Source organism: Calidris pugnax, unplaced genomic scaffold (genome assembly GCF_001431845.1).
Source record: "Calidris pugnax isolate Ruff unplaced genomic scaffold, ASM143184v1 scaffold492, whole genome shotgun sequence".
Taxonomy (NCBI): Eukaryota; Metazoa; Chordata; class Aves; order Charadriiformes; family Scolopacidae; genus Calidris; species Calidris pugnax.
Window position 1 is genome coordinate 784925 of NW_015091453.1, and position 23322 is coordinate 808246.

General features: G+C 55.5%; 2 protein-coding genes across 2 annotated transcripts in view; one reads left to right on the forward strand and one right to left on the reverse strand.

The window, feature by feature from the left end:
• Positions 1–13909, forward strand: part of ALPK3 (alpha kinase 3) — a gene marked incomplete at its 5' end in the record, with an annotated part of 34849 nt that extends 20940 nt beyond the window's left edge. Inside the window, 11 exons of the mRNA XM_014961586.1 lie at positions 331–448; positions 1341–2373; positions 5856–7704; positions 8485–8632; positions 10069–10196; positions 10472–10507; positions 10628–10902; positions 11257–11345; positions 11592–11809; positions 12002–12050; positions 12214–13909. Coding sequence (XP_014817072.1) covers positions 331–448; positions 1341–2373; positions 5856–7704; positions 8485–8632; positions 10069–10196; positions 10472–10507; positions 10628–10902; positions 11257–11345; positions 11592–11809; positions 12002–12050; positions 12214–12517 — 4247 coding nt within the window. The remainder of the gene's footprint in view (positions 1–330; positions 449–1340; positions 2374–5855; positions 7705–8484; positions 8633–10068; positions 10197–10471; positions 10508–10627; positions 10903–11256; positions 11346–11591; positions 11810–12001; positions 12051–12213) is intronic.
• Positions 13910–13989: 80 nt separating this feature from the next.
• LOC106899715 (sodium/nucleoside cotransporter 1-like) lies at positions 13990–23055 on the reverse strand. Its single transcript, XM_014961602.1, has 17 exons — positions 22306–23055; positions 22142–22233; positions 21581–21672; positions 20946–21135; positions 20428–20569; positions 19863–19976; positions 19510–19587; positions 19051–19131; positions 18629–18709; positions 18375–18500; positions 17026–17156; positions 16651–16819; positions 16266–16463; positions 15728–15809; positions 15138–15236; positions 14573–14684; positions 13990–14486 (listed from the first exon to the last, which is right to left on the reverse strand). The coding sequence occupies exons 1-17, from the start codon at positions 22372–22374 to the stop codon at positions 14363–14365; spliced, it is 1980 nt and encodes a 659-aa protein (XP_014817088.1). The 5' UTR covers positions 22375–23055; the 3' UTR covers positions 13990–14362.
• Between the last annotated feature and the right edge of the window lie 267 nt (positions 23056–23322).

Below are 23322 nucleotides of genomic sequence, written 5' to 3' on the forward strand. Positions count from 1 at the left end.
TTCTTCATTTAAAAGTGACAGTATGCTCACCTTCTCCCAGACAGTGTTACAGGAGCTGACCGTGTGATCACCTCCCCTCTGTTCAAGAATGAAGTGCTGGGATTTTTTTCTCAAAAATAGCCCTCTTCCTAGGGGTGATAAAAGACTTGGATAAGCCCGTCAGGTTTCCACTCACAATGCTTCTGCTGTGTGATTTAAAGAATGCGGTGAGCCCAGAATAACATGTATCCTATTCTGCCGGCGTGTTTCGTTTTGTTGTTGATGCCTTGTCCTCGCAGGAGCAGGCTTGCAATGTTTCACACCCTGATGTACCGTCTGTCTCCTCCCCAGGATACCCGCAGCCAGAGGTGACGTGGTATAAGGATGATGAAGAGATGGACCGCTACTGTGGCTTACCCAAGTACGAGATATTCCGCCATGGAAATCGCCACACCCTGCAGCTGTACAAGTGAGTAAAAAGGCTGTATTTGGGAATGGGAGCCCTGAGCACGTTTTCAGTGTTCCGAGGAGCTGGCTGTCAGCAGTGACTTGCCCCCACCACCTGTGCTGGCCCCTCGAGCTCCCCATCACCATGTTCCCAGCTGTCCCTTCCCCTTCAGTGCTTTGCTTTGATGACTCCCAGATCACATCAGTACGAGATCCGTTACTGCATCCAGGGATAGCTGCCATGCCAGAAGCAAGAGGAAGGTCATAAGAAATTTCTTTCTCTGGAGCCTTCTAGTGCTGGTAGCATTAGGGCTGGATGAAGGTGAGCGAAGGGAAAAGCACTGTCTGCCTCCAGGATGATGCTCTGGGGGACTGGGCAGGACAAGGACAGAAACAGTGCACAGGATTGTCAGGAGCAAGGGCAAAGAGGGGAAGGGGCTGCAACCCTGCCCGGGAAGGCCTTTCCTAGCTCTCACCATGAGATCAGGGAAGAGAAGTGCTGCTTTGGCAGTCTACTGATGGAGTCAAGGGTGGAGGAAGAACAGGAATGTCATGTAGGCTGTGAAGAGCTGAGAGGAGAAGATCCTGCAGAGGAATGTGGCTGAGCACAGTTGGGAAGCCTGGTGCTCGCTGTTTCTCCTCCATCACAGCCCTCTCTTATCAGAGATACAGCCCAGGGAGGAGCTGGGCACTGATTTAACATCCAACTTGCTCATCCACTAGTGCTGAGAACGAGCAGAGCCTGGGGAGGGAGGCCTGCCCCTGGCCTCCAGACCTACCACGTGCACCTCAAGGGCCATGTCTTCGTCTTCTGGCCCCTCTGGAGCAAGAAGTGGGAGAACGTGCATGCCTGTGTGCCCAGCGGTAGTGCCTGGGGAGGACGGGCAGGTCTCACACAGAGCTTTTGGTTTCAGGTGCCGAGAGGAAGATGCAGGCATTTACCAGGCCTCAGCTAGAAACACCAAAGGCATCGTGTCCTGCTCTGGCGTGCTGGAAGTGGGAACCATGACGGAGTTCAAAATCCATCAGAAGTGGTTTGACAAAATTAAGAGAAAAGCTGAAGAAAAGCTACGAGAGATAGAACAGGGCAAGAAACGAGGGAAAGAAAACGTGGAGGTGGAGAAGTTGCAGGGAATGAGCCCTGATCGGCTTCAGAGAAAGCGGAGGCTGGCCAGGGATCTGAATGTCCGGTCTGGAGCCTCTCAGTGGGAGAAGGAGGATGCAGCAAAAGTGCACGTCGCCGATTCCCAGTCCAGTTTACATGAGGGTATTGCTGAGCCAAAGGAACCACCGGTCAATGCGATGACGGGCTTTCCAAACAAACTGATAGCACCTTTGAAAGCAGAGGTGACCACCAATGGAGATGCCTCTTTGGAAAGTGTGGAGGAGAACGGGAATGGCTTTCTCACATACATCTACGAGACGGTGGAGGAGCTAGCAACTAAACCGGTGACCAAAGACTCTGCAGCTAAAAAGAAAAAGAAGGTGGAGGCTCTGCCAGCAGCAAAGCAGGAAGTTTCAAAGCAAGAAGAAAGTGGGCAAGACAGGGCCAACCCCTCTCCAAATCCAAGGTTTGCCCCTCCTGTTCCCTTACGCAGGAGCGCACATTTGAGGGCGGCAAATGATCAAGAAGCGGAAAACAGTCCCAAAACCAAAGAGCCTGGGAAAGCTGTGAATCAGGACGCTAAAATCAATGGTGATGTGCACTTCTCTTTGAAAGAAATGTATTTTGATAACCAGATGAAGCCGGCAGCAGGGAAGGAGGAGGCGGGAGCCAAGGAGGAGGCTACGAGTGAGGCTGCCCAACAGCCTGTGGCAGTCAGCAGACAGAGAGAGGATGCTCCATTGTCCTCAGAGGTGTCGGAGGCAGGACCTGTGCCATCCGAGGGACAGAGAGGCCAGCCCCAAGCACAGAAGTCAGAAGGAAGCAAAGCCGTCAGTCCAGAGGTAATTAGGAGAGAAAGCAGCCAACGCAGGGGTTGCAACAAGGAAATATTCGTGCCGCACAGTTGTGTTGTGGCTCCAGCCCTGGGAGGCGGTGTGTACCCCATGGGAGCTGCTGCCGAGGCTTCGTAGGTCTCCGCTGGCTAAAGCACCCAGAAGGAAAGGCTTCCTGAGCTTTGTGTGCCCGGACAGCAGAGCTTCCAGCCCATCTCCAAATAAATGTCAGAGGAGGTGGTGAGGAGCGATGTACGTCAGGGCCCTGTGGCCGAGCAGCTGGTCTCGGGGTGGCCTGGGGCGTGCTGTGAGCTCTCCTCTTTAATTGGCAGCCTGACCTCATGCAAAATGTTTCCAAATCAGTTTAGCAGAGAGCACTGAATGGCTATTTTTAGTTGGGGGCGGATGCCTCGTGCGTACGACAGGCAGCGAGACTGATGACATCTGTTCAGTTTAGCAGTTGAGCCTGAGCTTCAGCCAGCGTGTAAGGAGCCCCCCCATGCCAATGAGCGCAATGTGCCAGGTACCCCACGTGAGCTGTGCTGGGCAGGACCTTGAATTTTGTTTACAGTGCAACATGTATACAGTAGATCTGGGCTATTTTTTGGCTCTCCCCTGTTGGAAAAACTCTATGGCAAGACTCATTGTGGTGATGACGCAGTGTCAGGGCACAGCACCTGCTCCTGACCCTCACTGCATCTTTTAGTCAACTTCTATTTTTGTCACTTAACCTGAAGCATTTTCCATGAAAATGTTAGACTGGAAGCTACAAGTCTTTCCCCACCCCAGCTCCCCCGGCCTTTTTTCTTTAATGACTGCTTCTGTGGTAAAAGGTTCTCTGAGTCCAGTTTGCAGGTGCCCCCAGGATTTGGCATTTGAGCTATGGTAAGGTGCATGCTTTCACACAGAGCAAGGCTATTCAGAGGAGGTGCTCTGGGTGCAGCACGTCTTCCTCAGCAGGTAATGCAAATACTTAAAAGATGTGGAAACATCCACGATGTAAAAAGTGGGACTGCTGGGTGCTCCAGTGGAAAAAAATCTCCTTTCTTCCTCTTGTAGATTTCTCTTAAGTAGGAGCACCATTTACCAGTAAGAAACCTGCTGTGTTATACGGTATCTGGGTCCTGGACTCACCAGAGTGCAGCACCCTGAACCCGTCTTTAACCTGACCCATCAGCATCACATATTGCTGCAGGAATTATTGCTGTGTATGCAAGCCCGTGGCAAATAAATTATTTTTCTCCCTCTCTGCTCATTTTTATGCCCCTTGCTCTTAAGGAGGGTGGAGAGTGTTGGTGTGTAGCTGCCAGGCTTGGGCTGTGATCCCTGAGCCTTTGACAGGGATCAAGGTATTTTCCTCTTCAAAAACCCACTCACAGAGGGAAACCTGTAACTTGTCAGCTGCTGTGCCTTTGAGTAGACAAAAGGGAATGCTTTTGATTTGAATTTGAATGCCTCAGCTAGTTGGTGATGCTGGGGAAAGTGCTCAGGCTTTTGTGTGACCAAATAAGCTATTTTAAAGCCCTTTAAAGCTGACTCTGAGTGTGTTTGAGGATATTTTCACTCCCCAGGACACGGGTTGCCTGTCTTTTTCTTTTGTTATTCTTTCTCTTAAACAAGACAGGGTCGTAGCCCAAGTGTTTTCCTGGCCTTGGGACCATGCTCGGGGCTTCTCTTTTGAGCTGGATTTATTCATAACAGAAGGGCTTTGCAAAATGCCAGGCTGTAGCCATCCTCACGTGCAAAAGCAGAGAAGAAACAGGATTTGCATGATGATCACTCTTCCCTAACTGTGAAACTGATTATTTCATTATATTTCTTTTTTATGCCCCTAGTGTTTTATGATTACTTAAGGACAGATGCTTTTCTGAAAAGCTCCCAGAAAGCTTTTCTGAACAAGCTTTAGTTCATGCACCAACGATAAGGAAATTTCCCCCAAGCCCCAATTCCTCTTCAGCCAAAGGGATGTCCCCACTGACCAGCGCTGTTGAGTGGAGCCTCTTCTGTGCCTCCGTCTGTGAACCACTGGCCCTGGTCCACCTCCTGCCCCCTGGGGACCCTGCTGCTCAGCCCCCGAGCAGAGGGACCAGCGCTGGCCCTGTGTCTGGACTGTGCTGTCTCCATCCATCCCCATCCCTTTCTGGGCCCCAGAGGACTGAATACTGTGGTAAAACCCAGGGATTTCACTGCATGAAGCCCGCCTGTCTCTTCAAACAGAACCTTATAAGCCTGAGCACTGGAATCCTCTGTGTGACACTCAGGCTGGAGGAATTGGCTCTAGGGGAATGTGTGGCATTTGGGGGTGTCTGTGCAACCCTGTGAACCAAGGCCCTATTTCTGTGCATGGAAACATAAACTGCCCAGCCTTTGGCATCCTTTGGAGTCTACCAAGGAAGCAAACTCTAATTTTGTGTGCAGGAATGGCTCCCCTTAATGTCCCTCCCAACCCCTTCCTCTGATATTCCCATTGCCGTAACAGTTGTTTGGGGAAGGGCTTGCTGAAAGACCGGCATTATCTTGCCTGGGTTTTCCAGGCATTCAAACCAAGCTGAAGGGGCACAAAATAGAAGGACTAAGTGCTACAGGCCTCCTTTCCCATGCAGTTCGTTTTGGAAGCTCAAGTTGAGACCTCAGGAGACAATCCTTAGTAGCAGATGGAAAGGAATGGAAGAGGAACCCGTTGTGTGTGTGCCCTGTTCCCATGCGGCTGTCCTGGTGTTGCTAATTCAGCATCAGCTGGGCACAGCCTATATCAGCAGGATCGCTGCCTCCCCTAGCCTTAGCTGACAAAAATAGATAGTGTCCCTGGGCTGGAGGATTTAACCAGATCTCCTCGGGATAAAGCTCAGCTGTCACAGTGAGCAGCTTGCTGAAACCTCTGCTATTATGCAGCTGCGGTCAGAAACATTTGAGCTTCCCGAATGTCAAAGAAACAGGATGGTCAAGTAGCACAGATAACGTCACGGTGTACAATTTTCCTATAAATTGCTTGGGTAGCCTCATCCAGATAGTGTGTGACATGCCAGTGGCCCCCTCTCGGAGTGAGGGTTGCAGATATAGTATGGGAGGAGCACTGAGGCTTAAAAAAGAGCAAGAAAATTATACAAGGTCTCAGCAATGGCTGGTGAAAACGAGAAAGTTTTCCTCCTTGGGAAGGTTCCTTGTCCCAGGAGATTGAATTAAAAGCCATTGAATGTTTTAGAGGGACAGATCTCCTGCCTCTTTGTGCACAACCAAGGGATTGAAAGGCAGAAGAGTTGGAGCTGATTAAAAGAAAAAAATGTTTTCTGCAGAGTGACAGGGGGCTGTGGGACACTCTACCACAGGATGATGGCAAAGCCAGGAGGCCCTGGATAAACGAGTATCAGTGATACCAGGTTCATACGATTCAGGCAGAAGTTGGGCAGAGCCAACTTCTTGGTATAGATGAACCACAAGCAGGCCCCAGGCAGTAAAATGATACTAATTTTCTATTTTCTTTTTTTGAGTAGGTTGCAGTAACAGTGGGACAGCCTGCTAGTGGCCTAAAACATCCAGTGTCCAGTCCAACCACAGAGGCTGGTCAGCAAGCCAACAAGTTAGAGGAGCTCAGAAAAGAGACCCCTGGCTGCCAGGAGACCAAGGGGTCTGTGAAAAGGACAAACCCACGGCTAAGGCCTCGGGAGCCACCAAAGGCTCCAGCACCTTCTCCAGAGCATGTGGAGCCCAGCAAAGAACACCCTCCGTCTACGAAGCAGGCAGAAGGACATTCCCATGCTCTCGAGGGTAAAGAGACCCAGCAAGGACTCTCATATCAAGAGGACAAGAGCCAAGGCGAGAAAGAGCCATTGCTAACGAAATCAAGTTCTCCAGAGCCTGGAGAAAACACTCCTCTTGAGCAAATCCCACCTCAGACAGCAGCAGAGGATGGGAAGAGCAAAGATGCAGGAGCAGAGCTGTCTGGGAGCCATCCCGGTGCAGAGGCAGGAGCGAGCTGCACAGAGGAGCCATCTCCTGGGACTACGCTCAGGGGGGTGGGAGGGACACCTTTGGGGCATCAGGAGACTGGAACGGCAGCTCCTGCCTCAGTTCGAGTTGCCAAGGAAAAGCCACTTCCCGTTCCCGCAGTGGAGACAGGGGCTCAGGCTACAGAGCTCACCGCTCCCGGCACCGCAGGGATGGAGGCTACGGCAGCGGCGGTCCGGTTTGGAGCCCGGCTGCTGCCTCCTGCGAGTGGAGAAATGGAAATCAAAGATGTGGATCGATCTGCACTGCAACAGAAGTTTCCAGCCAGCACGTTAGGGGAGGAGAGTGCCAATCCAGTGGCCGTGGGACCTCAGGGAAAGGAAGGGGGAGAGCAAACAGCCGCAGCTCCATGCCAGGAACTGGCAGCACATTCAGGCACTTCTGGAGGAGTTGCTGAGGTTCAACCACAAGTACCTCTGGTCCTGCCTAGCCCCGAGAGACCTCAGGACATGTCTTTGGAGGAGAAGATGCAGCACAAAAATCTTGTTTCCTCCTTGAAGAACTACTTGCTGCTGCTTTTACAAATGTCAGATAGCAGTAAGGATGCCACAAAAGAGGACACAGACCCCAGGGAGAAGGAGCAGCCTGATGCAGAGGCGGCTGTGCTCCCGGAGATAGGCATTGCAGGCTTGAGCCCCCGCACCTCAAGGAGAGTTTTAGAAAAGGTACAAAACAATCAGCTCTTCCAGACAGCAGAAAACTTGCCTCTGACCCCTAGGACGTCCAGGCGGATCACGGGCATGATCAATGAGGAGTTTGTTACCAGCAAGGAGATGCTGGCTTGCAGGCCTGTGCCACCAAAGAGGCGTACCCGCCTTGCTCCTGAGGTGGAGGGGCCACCCCAGCTCTCAGTGCCTGCCATCGTGGTGGGCAGCATGCCAGCAGTGGGAGCAGGGCAGCCTCCCAGTAATATTTCCAATTTGACTCCAGCAAGCCCTGAGAAAGAAAGCCCTGGTGACCCTCTGGCAGTGCTACCTTGTGCTACACCAGAGGAGCTTGCTTCTGGGGCCCGACGCAAAATATATCTGCCAAGAACCAAGCAGGTAGGGGAGGAAGAGGAGGCAACCCCAGAGAGCCAAGGGCACGTGAGAAGTCCTACCATTTCGCCACGGCAATCCAGGAAGAGTGCAGCCCAGTTGCAGACACCTGCCCTGTCTCCATCCCCTCCCATGGAGCAGCGCTCACCAACCCTCATGAGGAAGATGGCCACGTTGGAGGTTCCTAAACTGTATGAGGAGCCCACAGGTGATAGCAGTGGTGACCATGAGGTCTCTGAAGATACTAAGCCAGAAGCACAGCCAGCAGAGTCAAAGAAAGCAAATAACCCATTTAAAGGTAAGGAAAGAGGTAATCCCCATGAAATGTCTTTCCTTGTTGCCTGCAAAGGGAGCCTGGCCAACTGAGCCAGCGACAGCTGGGGCCATGTGAGCTTTGCGCATTTGCAGGGTTTTCAGCATCGCACTTTGGCTGAGTGAAAGCCAAAAGTCTGCCCCAAGACTTCTTCCCGAGGGCAGAGGAACGCCAGAGACAGCAGCACTGAGACTGGCTGTCTCCACAGCTGGGACTTCCTTGGCCAAAGGAATCATGTAATCCTCGTGTTCTTGGTCTGCGTGTCCCGGGCCTCACCTTGCCTTTGTGCAGGTTGGAGTCCAGTGGGCGTCAGAGCGGGGCACGCTCCTTTTCCACCTCCATGCTCAATGCTAATTTGATCCCTCATGGCATTGAATTAGAAAAGGTGTAATCCTGGTGTTGAAGTGCTTGCAGGGCCAGGTGATGTCCTCACAGAAATCAGCACTCTTGCAAAAGTGAGGGTAGCCTTGATGAATCCCTGCTTTGGTAGATAAATTTTTCCTCCAACATTGCAGTGTTTTTCTGCACTGCCCTTGGCTGAGTCCCACTAGGTGTACACTAGGGATACACTGTATCCCACTGTATTTATCCAAGTGGAGCTGGGACATCTTCCCTGGGGAGGTGATGTTATACTGGACTGTGCTGACCTATCTGTGACACCCACCACCAAAGTCCTGCGCAGCAGCACTGGGGTGCTGGCCTGTCCCTGGGGCTGCGGCCAGCACTCTGTGTCTCACCATCACTCTCTTTGTACCCTGTCCTTAGCTCCACAGGTGATCCGTAAGATCAGGGCAGAACAATTTTCCGATGCATCAGGAAACCTGAAACTTTGGTGCCAGTTCTTCAATATTTTGGGTGATTCTAAGCTGATGTGGTACAAGGACGAGATCCCTGTAGCAGAAGCCCAAAGGAGGTAACTTGCCAGCTCCACTTCGTTGTAGTCCTTGCACATAGCCCTGGGTTTGTGTGTTAAATCCAGCTCCTTGCATGTACTGGGGTGAAGATGCCCCTTCTGTTAGGCTGCATGGGAAGCTCATTGCATGGCATGGCACATTGTGAACTTGATCTTCTCAGTGCCCAGAGAGGGAGGGATTGCCCAGATGGGGAATTGTGGCCAAATTTGTCCTATTGATGCTCCATCTGGAGCCTGGTTCAAGGGCTGATGCTTTGAGTAGTAGAGCCCTGGGGAGGGAAAACCTTGGGGAGGGCCAGGACAGTGCTGTTCCCATCTCGGAGTTTGAGAGCTGGGTATGAGCTGCAAAACCGGGACCCCAAGTGATAGGTGTGAGGGTGGGAGCTGTGTTGGGAGGGTCTGGACACTGCAGCCAAGCAGGTGCTTCCATGCAGCCACCACTGGCAAGCACCAACAGGGAAAAAGCAGCTCTGACTGTGCCCTCTCTGCCCCTTGGCACTGCTCTTGCACAGGGAGAGCAGTTTGGACGGATCCGTTTGGACGGATGGGTGGCTTGCTGTGTCCTAGCTGCTCCTTTGGGTGCATTATGGAGAGCAATGTGTTCTCAACCCCAAGGGAGCTTGTGTGGAAACATCACGCCCATTGGATAGGATTTGCCTGGTGATGCCTTTGAGTGTCCCTTGAGCTCCTTTTATAATGAGCAGGCAGAAAGAGGTGCTTCTGGGGCAGAAACGATCTCCTATGGCAGATATTTGAGCTGGGGCAGATGGACCAGGAGAGGCCATTGCCTTCTAGCTGACCAGAACAGAGCTGGCTCAGGCAGCAGGTCTCAGGATGAGGGTCCCACCTCTTCCCTCCACAGCCCATCATCCCCTTGCTGGTTCACGCTGGGTAGAAACAGGCCTTTGGTTCTTGTGGAGACCCATCTGCCCAGTGTGTCATCACCTTGGCTAGAGGGCCTGCCAACCCAAAGCTTGGTGCTGCAGACTGGAGAAGACCATGACCCTGCTGGTACAGAACTTGTGCTTTGCCAGTCCCTCAGAGAGGAGCAGCCTGCAGGATGGGGGGTGCTGTCTGCCCTCACTCACGAAAAAGAAGCTGGACACCGCTCTGGCTTTTTGGCTTCCAGCCATCCCATCTAGATGTAGGTCTGTTAGCCCAAGCACAGCACTGATCCAGCCACACTCAGAGGCAAGTAATTTTGTCAGTCAGTAGCCCAATCTCTGCCAGACTTTGCAGGGTTTGCCTGGAAGATGAGCATCTCTGTGAGTACAGTCTGCAGGGCGGGACTCCTTGTGCTATGAGGTTCTGGGGAGCAGCTGGGATGCTCTTGGGCCCTTTTCCAGCACAGTGCCCTCCCACAGAGCCCATGGCAGGGCTCCCATGTGCCCCCACGCATCACTCAGGGCTGAGGCCATGCTCTGCCTTTCTTGCAGCGCTGGCGACGAGGGCCAGGCAGCCTTGGCTGTCGTGCAGGCATCCCAGAAGGACTGCGGGGTCTACCGGTGCGTGATCAGCAACGAGTATGGCACCGACTCCACTGATTTCCTGCTCAGCCCAGAAGGTAAGGAGCCCTCAGCAGCCTGGCAGCTCTCCCGCCTGCCCGGGTGGCCATGGGACAGCACGGTGAGCCACCAAGAGGGCTTGGTGACAGGCTGCAGAGGGGTGAGCCTTGTACCCCCCCAAACACCATCTCTGTGATGTGCATCTGCCTCCGCCTGCTAATTTATGAGTGATTCACATCGTCTTCCTTGCCATCCCTCAGTGTCCCACCTGCCTGTGGGGCAGGGTGGGATCCTGGCAGGACTGTAATGCATCTTTGCTTTGTGTCTCCTCTAGTGTTGTCAGGATTTGTCTTGCGGGAAGAGATTGAAGGTAAGGGCCATGTGCTGATGAGCTGCAACTGCTGCCCCTTGCTGTGAGGGGACACGCAGCTCTGTCGGGGAGCAGGAGGTGCCCATGTTGTCCCCCCTCACCAACTCTTCCCTTTGCCAGTTGGAGAGGAGATTGAGATGACGCCCATGGTGTTCGCAAAGGGCTTGGCTGATGCAGGCTACTGGGGGGATAAGCTCTTTGGGCGTGTGGTGAGCGAGGACATGGAGGTGGGCGCCGGTTTCCTGCGCAAAGCCTGCCGTGCCAGAGCCATCTACGGTCTGGAGCCCATCTTTGAGTCTGGCTGCACCTGTGTCATCAAAGTGCACAATTTCATTGTCTTTGGGACCAAGAATGACAACAGCCTCATCGAGAAGAACTATGATATTACCATCCAGGTGGGTATCCTTGGGGGGCATCCTCTGCCTGTCTCCCCGACTCCTTCCCCATCTGTCTATGCTATGGTCTCCAGCTCTATGCCCACTCTCTTTATTTCTGTTCACTTTACTGAATGCTCTGGAGGGGTCGAGCCATCCCAATGGGCTGGTGATGTTCTTGTTATTCTTGGCTTCAGCTCTTCTCTCTGAGCAACACTGAGCTGCTCAGAGCTATTCTGTCACTTGTCCTTTGACCACCAGGACAGGGAGGCAGCTGGCAGTGGTCCTAAGGGATACCTTGCCAGGCGTGAGGGTCCTGGGGACACATTGGTGCGAGGCGGGACAGGGTCCTGACTCTACTGTTTGTGTCTCCAGGAATGTAAAATCCAAAATTCCAGCCGTGAGTACTGCAAGATCTTTGCTGCTGAGGCACGAGCCGTCCCTGATTTTGGAATGGTGCCTGAGTAAGTAAGGCGCTGCAGCTCCACGGGCTTGGGAGCCCGGCAGAGCGTCCTCAGGGATGGTGGGAGGGTTCCCTGTGGGTGCTGGGGACATCCTGAGGGGCAACACCCTCTTTTCCCACCCTCACGCGGGAGGGATATTAGGAGGAAGGCAAAGGCCAGGGTTGCAGACGGTGGTGCACTTCCCCACGTGCTGCGATGGGAGAGCTCACCAGCTGGTGCTGACCCTGTCTGTGTGCTCCCACGCAGGATAATTCCTGTGTACCTGATTTACCGACCATCCAACAACATCCCCTATGCCACGATGGAGGAGGACCTGGGCGGGCCCTGTGAGCAGTACTGTGTCACTGAGAGAGATGGCAGCTTGGTGGCACGAGGCACCTCAGAGATCGTGCTCAAATGCTGTGCCTTCCAGCATTGGGTCTACCAGTGGACGAATGGAAACATTCTCGTGACGGACATGGAAGGTAAAGGAATCTCCCATCTGATTCCCCTCACCACCCTCTGACCTGCTAAAGGAGGAGGAGAAGCCCCAGCCTTGCGCTCCTGCCATTTTCCCCAGGTGCCATGGAGCCCAGCTCCCAGGGCAATGACGTGCCCTTCGTGCTGGTGCCCATCCTTCTCAGGGCAGAGACTGGTTGTCCTCTCTTTCATTGCAGGAGTGGGCTGGAAGATGACCAATGTGCGGATCGCTACCAACCTGAAAGGGTGAGTGACCTGAGCTGCTGGCGCGGGGTGGCCTTGGTGGCCTCTGGCTCCACTGCTCACGTGCAAAGGGCAATGGTAGTGAGCTGGGCTCCGTTCTTGGCTCCTCGCTCTCGCGGGACGTCTCCTGAAGCAAAGCAGGGGCTGAGGATGGCTGTGTTGGCAGGTTCCAGGGGCTGAAGGAAAGCTGCTTCCCCTCCCTGCTAGAGCAGTTTGCGGCTGCTCACCAGTGTAACCGTTACTGCAGCATCCTGGGCCTGAAGACACTGGAGCCAGCCAAGCCCAAGGGCCCCAAGAGCCCCTCCATGGGTAGGAAATCTGCCCAGTCCAGCCCCCAGCTCCAGAAGAAGGGGTTGGCAAGTCCCCAGGGCACCCGCAAAGCTGCTGTGAGCCCCAAGAGCTCCCGGAGAGCTGTGGAAACGGGGGAGGCCAGGCCAGGAGAGAGCGGTGGGTCTGGCCACCCGCAGTAGCTGCAGCTGCTGTGGCTGGGACCCCCTGCTGCGGACCCCAGCCCAAGCAGCCCCGAGGCAGCCCCCAGTCCAGCCGGGACAGGGAGACACTGGCAGCGGCCGCTGCCCCCGCTCTCCTCCCCTCAGCTCCCGGCCTGTGGCGCCTGCGTTGTGTGGTGTGTGCTATTGTGAGCAGCTCGGCTGGGGCCATGGAGGGGCTCTGAACTGGAACCCTCATCCACACCTCTTCATGAGAGCTGCTGCCGGTGGTGGAGCCTGCAGGGCCATGTGTGTCCCCCACGCTCAGGCTCACTTTCCTCTCTCCAGTCTCTCCATTTGCCTTCCTTAAGGCAGTGCCTGTCAGAGCTGCTCCCTTGGGCTTTGCCAGCGCCATGCTCCCTGCCTAGTTCCCCTGAGCAAACTGGGAGGCCGGGCTGCCCTCCTGCCTCCCAGTGCCCTGTGTCCCTCTTTGTGTCCTCCATACAGCCACCGCGCCAAGCCTTGCCAACACTCCAAGTCAAGGATGTGAACCCCAACAGCGCCCAGGCACTCCCGTTTGCCCTGGCACACTGTGATTTGGAAGGTTTTGCTGCGGAGGGGATTAGCGGTGACGCTGCAGGGCTCCTGCTGTTGCCTGTGGCTCTGGGGTGTGGGCCAGTCCCAGGGCAGGGCGCTGGCATCTGTACCAGCCGCTGCACAGGGACGGGATTTTGCACCCCTGCTCCCTGGGGTGACCCTCCCCACCCTTGCAGGGCCACGGTGCTGCTGTGGGGGCTGCCAGCCCCACGGTCAGGATTCTCTACCTCACATGGGGCACCTGGCAGCAGGGCAAAGGGGAGACCCCCCTCCCTGCCCGGCGCTGCTTTGGCCTGTGTGGGTCTCCAGCCCACAGGACTCACCCCTCCTCTCCCACCTGCCATATGCAGACCCCGTATGCCCTGCCCAGCCCCACAGCACCACCTGGTCACGCTTGCCTAGTGTCAGCCCCCCTTGGCACTCGCCCTGCCGCGCTGGCAGCACCCACCGCGGGTCCTGCGGCGCTGACGGAAGGGTAGTGATGGTGAGTAAAGCACCCTGCCCTGCTTCCAGCCTCCCTTGTGCCCGTGGGCTTGCCCAAGTGCACAGCAACCGGCAGAGCATGGCAGTGGACAGCAAGGCCTGCGAAGAGCCCCAGCATTGCTGCTTCATCTTGCTGCCAAGCTGTTAGTTCGTGGGTGTCAGCAGTGCAACCCTGCAGGCTGGTGTCCCAAACAGTGGCTGGGTGCGGAGAAGGGACCGGGCTGGGAGTGCTGTGGAGTCCTGGTGCTTTGTTGTTGGGTCATTGTAAAATACCAGTGAACATACCATGGCCGTGCTGGCGAATGGGTGCTCTCGAGTGCAATAAAGCGAGAAGGACTGGCCTGTTCCCCGGAACTGTGGTCCCTGTGGAAAGGATGCACCCAAACACACAGCAGGATGGGGTGGCTTTCTGTTCGGGGCAAGGAAGTGTCTTCAAGTAATGGCTCTACCCCTGTCTGCACGCCAGAGGGGGAGAGAAGAGGGGGGCCAGGGATGGACCCTAAGGCTGACCATCAGGCTTGCAAGGTCTGCAGCCTGAGCAAAGCGCCCCGTGGGATGGCTGTGGTTGGGGCTGGGGGTGCTGAGGGCAGGCACACAGGGATTTCCATGGTTTATTTGGGAGCAGTTCCTTTGTGTCTGTGGGGTCACCACCTAGAGGTGCTGGTGCAAGGTGTGCAGGGTTGTCCATTGTCCCACCACTGGAGAAGACCAGATGCATGGGTCTCTGGTGGGGTTTTTGCTAGCTTTGGGGTAGACCCTGGTGCTCCTGGGCCCTCTTCCCCGCTGTGGGCAGCTGCCTGCAGGTTTCTAAGTTGTCCCTGCGCAGGACGTGTGGTTGTAGTGCCCGCAGCACTGCATCACGTACAGCACGCTCTCTGCCTGGCTCTCCCAGGGTCCTGTGAAGGAGAGTGTCCCGTTCTCCAGCACCGAGCTGGAAGGAGAGAAGTCGGGTCAGGGCAAGCTGCCATCCCACCACCCGCATCCCCGGGCAGGACCCTACGGCTCCTTCACCCCCACCTGGCGAAGAGGTCCTTGCAGCACATGTACATGGTGTAGCTGGTAGAGCTGAAGTTGGTGGTGCTGAGGAAGGTCACACAGTCACCCAGCGGCGTCGGCACATGAAGGAGACCTGGGGGACAAAGTCTCCTGGCTGGGTCTCTCAAGAGACCACGCATCTAAATCCTGTACCCTAAGCATTCTTGCACATCCTATGCCCCAATCCCACTTGCAAATCCCACACCCTAACCATGCTTCCTTGCAAGTCCTGTACCTGGGACTATGTGTGGGTCCTGTGCACTGTCCCACCTCGCTCCCCAGATGGTAGTGGCCCTGGGGAGCTCCTCGCAGTGCCCCAAATATCCCCAGCCCAGCTGTGGGTGAGGGCGCCCAGCAGAGCTATTGGGCTTGGGTAGCACCTGGTGAAGCCATGGGGGGACAGCAGAGGGTTTGGAGGCCCTGACAGAGCCCCAGGGAGGACAGCCCAGCCGTCCCCTCCCTGCATCTGCATTTATATGGGTCTTCAGCCCTTTACCTGTCCCTCACTGGCTCTCTCTTGCCCCACTGGCTGTGGGCACAGACCTACCTGCCAGGCAGGCGTTGAGCATGGAGACGCAGATGCCAGTGAGCAGGGCTCGCAGCACGACAGAGGCCAAGTCGCCCTTGCGGTGGGGGACCATGGAGGCTGCAGGGCAAAGCAGACACCAGTGCCAGTCAGAGCCTTGCTCCAGCTCTACCCCAGCTTGGGGACAGGTGTGCCCTGCCCCCCCAGACCCTAGTGCTGGGGGAACATGGTGGTACCAGCCAGCAACCAGCACGCTGTCTGCCTGTGCTGGCAGCAATGGGTGCTGGCAGAGCACCCATCCCGCCCTGCACCCATCAGTCACCATCAATCAGAGCCCTCAGTGCTCTCAGCACTGGAGTCTCTGCTCTTTGCCCCATGGCTGGGTGGCACCTGGGCTTGTGGCACAAGCACGTGCTCTTGCCCATGGGTGCAGTGCAAAATCATCCCTGTCACTGCATGCAAGTCCTGTTTCTTATCTGTGTGCTGGCAGAGACCAAGCACAGAGGCTTGAGGGCAGCAAATTCCCCCTGCTCTAGCTGAGCCCTTGCTCCCTGGGACCAGGATCTCCCTGCATGGTACCCAGGTGCCCAGTGGACGCAGGTCACACTCACCCAGGCCTCCCAGCATGATCCCGATGGAGCTGAGGTTGGCAAATCCGCAGAGCGCAAAGGTGGTGATGCTCTCAGCTCGCTCCTGGAGGAGACAGCGGCAGGGGCTGGTCACCTTGGCCCAGCACCAACCCCAGAGCACCCAGAGCTGAGCACCATGTCGTAGCTCCCAGCCCAGCCAGACATGATGGAAACAAGTCCCATCTCAATCCTTTCTCCTCCAGCTATTTTTGGGAGTGAGGATGCAGGTGGTAGGCACCTCGCCCTTGGGAGAGGCTGGGTTGGGGGGACAAGGGGCCATGTAGCACCATGATGTGCCCCACCAAGGAGCAGAATAAATTGGACAGGGCTTCACTGATTCCTTCAGAATGAACTTGTGCCCAGCAGTGCGTGGACATCCAGGTCTAGCTGGCCATAAGTGCCCTCCCACCCCCAGCAGCATCATCCCCCCTGCCTGCCCATCACCCGTCTGCCTGGCCAGGTCCCGTGCCCCATTTTGCCTGGCTCCATCCCTGCCCTGTGCCTGGCAGGTGTCCCTCACAGATATCCACTGCTTCTGGCTCCCGTCCCACTCCTCCAGGCCCGACAGACGGTTCTTCTTGTACGTGGCCAGCTGCTGGTATGCCACAAACTCGTTCAGGAAGATCTTGATCCCCAGGAGCTCAGCCACCAGCGGTGAGTCTGCCCAGTCTGCCCCCATGAGAAAGGCCACAGGCATGAGGACGTAGGAGCAAATGACCTGGGAAAAGCATCCCAGAAGGGAACAAATCAGAGCTGACCATGTGCATAGCCCCTGGCTTGGACACCTGCTGCCAGCACTTGCCAAACACCCAGCAAGAGTCTTGGCAGCCTCCTGGGGCAGCAGGCAATGCTGGGGATTGTGGGGGGATGCAGGCTCTGGCAGCCCACTCCATGGGGCTGGTTACCTGGAAGGACAGCCCCTCGATGTCCACCATCTCCCCTAACCAGCGCAAAGCAGCATTGATGAATTCTAGCACCGCCAGGAAGGCAATGAGGTTGGCTGCAATGTTGGCCACGAGCCCCACGGAGGCAGCAGCCCCGTTGCTTGCAGCTTCCAGGATGTTCTGCTCTTCCCTGCATGGAGAAAGATTCTGATGGACTCGCGTTGCCACGCATCCCCTGTGTGGGGCCACCTCTCACTCCGTGGGTGTCCTCACACCTCGGGCTCTCCCAGCTTCAGGTCACTCGCAATGTGCGCTGTGGCCCCACGTTGCCCCCGTGGCTCCCCGGAGCTGGCAGGGTGTGTGCAGCCCCGCTCCACCATCCCGCGCCTCACTCACCCACGGGCGAGGCGGATGCTTCCTTTGCCTTTGAACTTGGACTCTTCCACTTCGGGGTAGACGAGTTTGGACATGGCGAGGGCACAGGGCGCAGCCATCACGGAGGCTGCAATCAGCGACGCCGCATCTATCTGCAATGCGCAGAGCGTGGGCTTGGGCACCTCCGTGCCACCCCAGGGCATCCCCGCACACGGCTGGCATCGCCGCTGCTCCGGGGGGTTCAGGGCTCTTGGTTTGCTCAGGGTGGGAAAAATGTCTCTGTTTTTCCCATCCTAGCCAGCCACGGCACACAGGGCAGATCACCTGGATGGATGCATTGCTGGAGCCGCAGCCATCACGGCCTCGGAGATGTTAATCATCTCTCCTGCTTTTGACCTCATTGTTGTGATTTTTGTCCCTTCCTTGTCCCTTTTTATCAGTGTCAGAGCAATAGGTTGTGGAACATTGCGAGCTTCTAGTTGCTGACGAAGAGCCACACTCCCCGTCTCACCCCTCCCCTGCCCGCCGAGTGGCAATGTCTCATTTCTCTGACCTTTCACCCCTGGTTCCCCATTTAAGGAGACTAATTAATGTTTAAATAGCAGGAGCTCAGCCAGCAGGTCGAGGAGAAGGTTTATTCCCCATTACAGAGCGCTGATGAGGCCACGTTTGGACATTGTGTCCAGGGCTGACACACTGATGAACTGGAGTGGGCATCCTGGGGGGGCAGGGCACAGGACCACCAAGGCAATGCTGGAGGAGCTGGGCTTGTTCAGCCGGGAGAAAAGAGAGCTGGGGGTGTTGTAGTGGCTGTTCCCAACTACTTGAAAGGGAAGACACCTCTCAGAGGTCCCCAGTGAAAGGGTGAGAAGAAACAACACAATTTCAGTGGGGAAATTCCAGTTGGATATAAAGAAAAAATGGTTCCCTGTGACTGGGGCACCTGTGGGGTGGACCCGAGAGATAGGGGAAGATCTCAGTCCTTGGGGATGTTCACCACCAACCTGGACCACGCCCTGGGCATGCCCTTGGGCTTTGCTATCACCTCATTTGGGCAGAAGGGTGGATCAGAGACTTCCAGAGGGTCCTTCCAGGCTAAATTACCCTGTGATTTGGTGAGATTTGCCCTGTTTGCTGTGCAAGGACATGCAGTGAGGGTCCCACAGCAGTGCCTTCTACCTGGCAGGGCTTCGGAATTTTGGCCAGACCAGCCAACGTGAGGCTGGACACGGAAGCACACTGCCCTCATCCTGCTCATGGAAGGGGACCATGGGGCACCTGCTGGGGGGTCTTCTGTCCCCTGCAAGTCCAGAGCAGGTCTTACACGTTGGGACCCCATAGCTGGGAGCATGTGGCATGTGTCTGCTCACCCCAAAGGATATGTAGGCACCCATCACGCTGCCTGCAATTGTGGAAAAGCCACCAGTCATCACAGCGTGGATTTCTGAACGGGTCATGTCTGCAAGGTACGGGCGGATGAGCAGCGGGGCTTCCGTCTGTGAGGGAGAAAACCTTGTTGTCCTTGAGGCAGGGCCACAGGTCTCCTGGGAAGGGAGAAGACCCTTCCTCTGGGCAGGCTAAGCTGCAAGGGTCGAGAGGCAGGATCTCCTGCCCAGGACCTTACCTGTCCCACAAAAATGTTCCCCGCCACACTGAGCGTCTCAGTAGGAGTGGTGCCCATTGAGACCTGAAGCAGCCAGGAGATCTGGGGAAAGACAGGGCCACCGCATTCACAAAGGCTTCTGGCACCCTGCCACCCAATCCACGAAGCAGGGCACCATTTGGCCCTCCAGCCTACTGCAACAAAGGTGATCTCGGGAAGCGCCCACAAACCAGGTAGCAACATCAACCGCAGGGCTGAGCTTTCTCAGGAGGATATGCAAGGAAGAGGGGGTTTGTGTGTGTTCTTTTAGCAAGACAAATCACCCCAAATTAGGACCATCCCAGTTTTCCTGAGATATCCTTCAGCTGATCTATGATGTAGTCAGAGAACAACAGGTTGTTCTCCTTTCCACCCCCATCCCAGAGCCAGGTGTGAGGCCCTACCTTGACAATGAGCCACTGCATGGCACCCAGGTAGTAGAGGATGGACATCACACAACTGAAGAAAATAACGATGGGCAGAGTCTGCAGGCAAGGCACCAGGGCATAGGGTTAAAGGAGAGCTGAGCAACACATCTAAGTGCACTTGGAGACCAAGCCCCTCTGTCTCATGAGCTGGGTGGGCATGGCATGGTGCTGCATCGCCAACCCAAGCTATTGGGGTGCCATGACACTGGGCCAGGCTGGCAGGAGGGGCAGGGGCCAGTGCAAATCCCCTATGGCACTGAGGAGGCCTATAGATGGGTACAAAGCTGAGAGAGACCCATCCTTGAGCTGGTTGAGCTCTGCTCCAGCAACACTGGCTGCATTCAGCTCCACACTCTCCAGGACCCAGCAAGGCAGCCAGGCCAGAAAAAAAACAGGCTGTGCCTCTCCCTCCCATGCCCCATTCCCCAAGCTGACCTGAAAGGCAAAGACGTTTTCAATGAGCTCGTTCCCAAAGACGAAGCCAGAGCCAGCTGTGGTGTAGCCCAGGAAGAACTGCAAGTGGAGAAGTTACATGGTAGGACAGAGGTCTCCGTTAGCTCTTTCCCTGACATCTCACTTCAACCTAACAGGCCTCTGTACCCTGCAAGGGAGACCAAAGGGCCTGGGCTGCTTCAGAAAACCAGGAAAGAGCTGGCTTTTCTCCAGCTCCCCTGAAAACTGTTTGTGAGCTTGCAGTCCCTGCAGCTTGTCTGCCCCATGCCTCCCTCTGCTCTTCTTGCTGATCACAGGAGAGTGCAAGCGTGGGACAGAATGAGCAGACTCAGTACCTGGATCTGGTCACCCAGCCACTTGAAAGCTTGGACGCCAGGGGATGTTCGGAGGACGAAGAGTCCAAACAAGAACTCCAAGCCAAGACCCCAGAAAACGGCTCTCCAGGACACCTGGGGACCAAAAGCAGAATGGGGACTGAGACATTAGCAAAGCCTACAGAGTTCCCTCTCTGGCTTCCTGCCCCTTTGACAGCTGCACATGGCAAACACCATCACACTGCGCCCTGGGTGATGGTCATGGGGTTGCTCATAAATAAACTGTCATAGAAACCCACAAACATAGGTTGGTGATAGTAGAAGAGTCAGTGGGAGGCAGGAACTGGCTGGTGACACATAACCTGTGGGACAGAGGTAGCTTTGGGTCTCCACCCACCCGACAAGCTCAGCTCCCCAGGGTGTGCCCAGCTCTGCCCAGGAGCCCTGCTGGGCTTCTGCTTCCTCCGGGGAGCTCCAGCAATGGGCCATCTGGAGATGCCAGTGGGAAGGGAGCACCTGGTCCCCAGTAGTGGGTGGCTGCCTCCTGCCAGGGGACCAATGGCCAAGCCACACCTGAAACACGTACTGCGCCGTGGTGCTTGGAGCAGGCAAACAGGAACAGCACCAAAAAGCAGAAGCCAGCTAATGAGATGAGCTGCTCCGGATGTCTGGAGGTGTCCAAAACCAGCCACGTGATTAGGCCTCCCAGGAGGGCCACCCACAACAGCCTGCAAAGGAAAATCCAAGACTGTCACAGAGAGGATGTCCTCATGGGGAGGGCAGCTCATGAAGGGCAGGAGCTAATCGTGCAGGAGATGCCACTGTAAGGTCCATACATCTGATGAAACCTGGGGCTCGGACACAAACGAGGGGTGTGAGCAGCCATCATGCTACTGAGGTAGAGCAGCAAGACGTTTCTGCCATGACTTTTCAGTGGTTCCCAGGTTGGACCGTGCCTTATCACTCATGAGGTGCCTGCATGGCACTAGGGCATGTGCCCAATGCCACTGGCTGTGAGGTGCACCAGCCCAGCTCCGGTGGGGCAGCCATGGGACAGGGGACCAGGCACTGGGAGGGATGTGGCCCTGCCTTTTCCCAACTCACCATTTCAGCCACGGCCAGGACTTTTGGAAGCATTTCTGAACGGGGCTGAGGAGCAGTAATAGCTTTGCCCCACAGTGCTTCTTCAAGAGGCTCCAGCAGGTGAAGAAGACAACCACAGCAGTCATGATGACCAAGGCAAGGGCTCGGTGGAAGTTGAGCCAACAGGCCGCAATGAAGTAGCACAGGTAGGCTGGAGAAGGCATGTTGGGGGTCAGAAATGTCAGGGCCATAGGATCACAGATTCTTAACACTAACTGGGGCCAACAATGGGGTTCATTTCCTCCAAATGTCCTTCCTTGGCCACCCTTGAGGCTCCCATCTGTGTGTGGGAAGGACTTAGGGAGCACCACTCCAGCCGGGCTCACAGTTGACAGCAACTCAGCTGTCTGGGGGCACAGGGAGCAATCAGAAGAGTCACAGCAAACCCTTCGGGTAGGTGGAGGAAGGGCAGGAGGACAGTGAGGTGCAGGTAGCACTCATGGGCAGGAGTGATGGGGTGAGAAGGAGGAAAGCAGCGGGGCTGGCAAGAACAGATACAACCTCCACATTGGTGGCTGTGGCCAGTGCTTGGAGTCTGAGAGCATGGCCATCCAAAGGGATGTGGAGATGGGATCTCAGTGGTTGGAAGTCCTCACCTACTCCAAGAAGTATCTGGACAACCATTTTCAACACCTTGGCATGAGCCTTGAAGAAGCGCTTTGCCTTGAATGCCGGCTGCAGAGCCTTCCTGGGAAGAGTCACATGCCAGAGACATGAGAGGTGCAGAAGATAGATCCTGAAGATCAGCCCAACCCAACTCAATGGAGCTGGGTCATGACCGTGCCTCCCAGAGGGCACCTGTGGCAGCAGCGCGTGGTGTAGGTGTGCCATGGCCTCTATCACTCTGCTGTCCACTCCCTGAGGAGCGAGCTGGCCAGTTATGGCAGGGAAGACCCCATTACACAGACCAGCACCCTGGGCACCCCAAGCAGAAGCTTGCTCTGGGTGGACAGAGTCCTGGCACTGCCACCTTACAAAGTCATATAGAGCTATCAGGTACTGTGTGTCCTCTGTGGTCAATATGGCCCTACTGTACTCCCAGATCAGGTACTTGCAACCCTGCCTTGGCTCCGGGAGAAACACTGGCCCAAGGATTGCATATTTGCTATGACCACTGGAAATACTGTACATACACACATCTCCAGGGGTTCCCCTACCTGCAGCAGGAGGAGAATCTCCCTTCTCCTCTCCTCTCCTCCTCGCTCTCACCATGTGGACCATCAGATTCCTCATTGAGTCTCTCCTCCCCCTGGAAAACATCATTGGCAGGAACACACTGAGCAGCTCCTGTACCCCGGCCAGAGAGGAAGGAAGGACTTACCAGGGAGCTGAAAGCTGGGTTATCTGTGCCCTTCTCAAGGTTATTCAGGGTCATCTGGTTTTCTTCCATCTCCAGAAGCGCCGCAGCTTCAACGCATTAGGGAAACACCACTGCGAGGGACCAACACTGGCTGGGAAGAGAAGAAGGGAAACAGCTTTGGGAAGGATGAAAATCCAGCCCCGATTTTCAATTTTGGGTCTCTGAGAGAAGAATGCCCTTTGCAGTAGGGATTCAGAGCAGCTCTTGCACCAACACATCAAGGAACCATCCCATGGGGTCCTCAAGCCATGGGGCTGGTCTGCTGACTTCCTTGTTCTCCTGTAATTTGGGAAGGTCTGTACTCTTCAGTGCTTCCAAGGAATTGCAGGAGAGGATTAGATGCAGCAGGGAGATCTGGTACCCATCCTCCAAGTTGGTGGCAGTGGCAACCAGCCTCCATGAGCCCCTTTGCAAGTGAGCTTTTGCAAAAAATAAATCTGCCTGCATCCCTCCTTGAGAGCTCGTGGTGCAACCGAGTAAGATAAGAAAGAAGGTCCTTTCAGGCTGGTAAGTAGGGAGGGAGTGCAGGAGGGATGGGTAGGAATAAGCGGTAGTTTGCATGGGGACTGGTCCTAAAAGAGGATCATACTGGGAGAACTGGTCCAGCAAAACCAGAAGAACCAGTGTTATGCTGGGGCATGAACCCTTGGAGAATCCCATTTGGACACTCTCCCAGTTCTTCTATCTGGAGAAGGATGAGGGAAGAGCAGAGAAAGCAGCGATCGGACATTGGAGCAGTTCTATGCGAGGAGAGAGGGAGTAAGGAGATGTTCTTGCTTTGGACGAGAGTCACAGAGGTCTGAATGGAGAAGGTGGAGATGGCAGGATCATGGCCTGCTTCCTGCAGTCCAAGAATTAGGGTCCACTGAAGGGAGCACCCCAGCCCCAAATGAAATGAGTGGAGGTGGGGGGTTTTGGAGAACATCCTCCTCAACATAGGACCTAAGGGCGGCTGAAGGTGGTGGTGGGCTCCACAGG

Bases quoted from the DNA above. Each gene is read 5' to 3' on its own strand.
- LOC106899715 (XM_014961602.1), bottom strand. From the start codon at position 22,374: ATGGAAGAAAACCAGATGACCCTGAATAACCTTGAGAAGGGCACAGAT. The intron at 19,977-20,427 runs GTACGTGTTTCA...TTTGGTCCCCAG, and splicing joins GCTCCAAGCACCACGGCGCA to GTGTCCTGGAGAGCCGTTTT. The intron at 19,132-19,509 runs GTCAGCTTGGGG...CCTTGCCTGCAG, and splicing joins AAAACGTCTTTGCCTTTCAG to ACTCTGCCCATCGTTATTTT.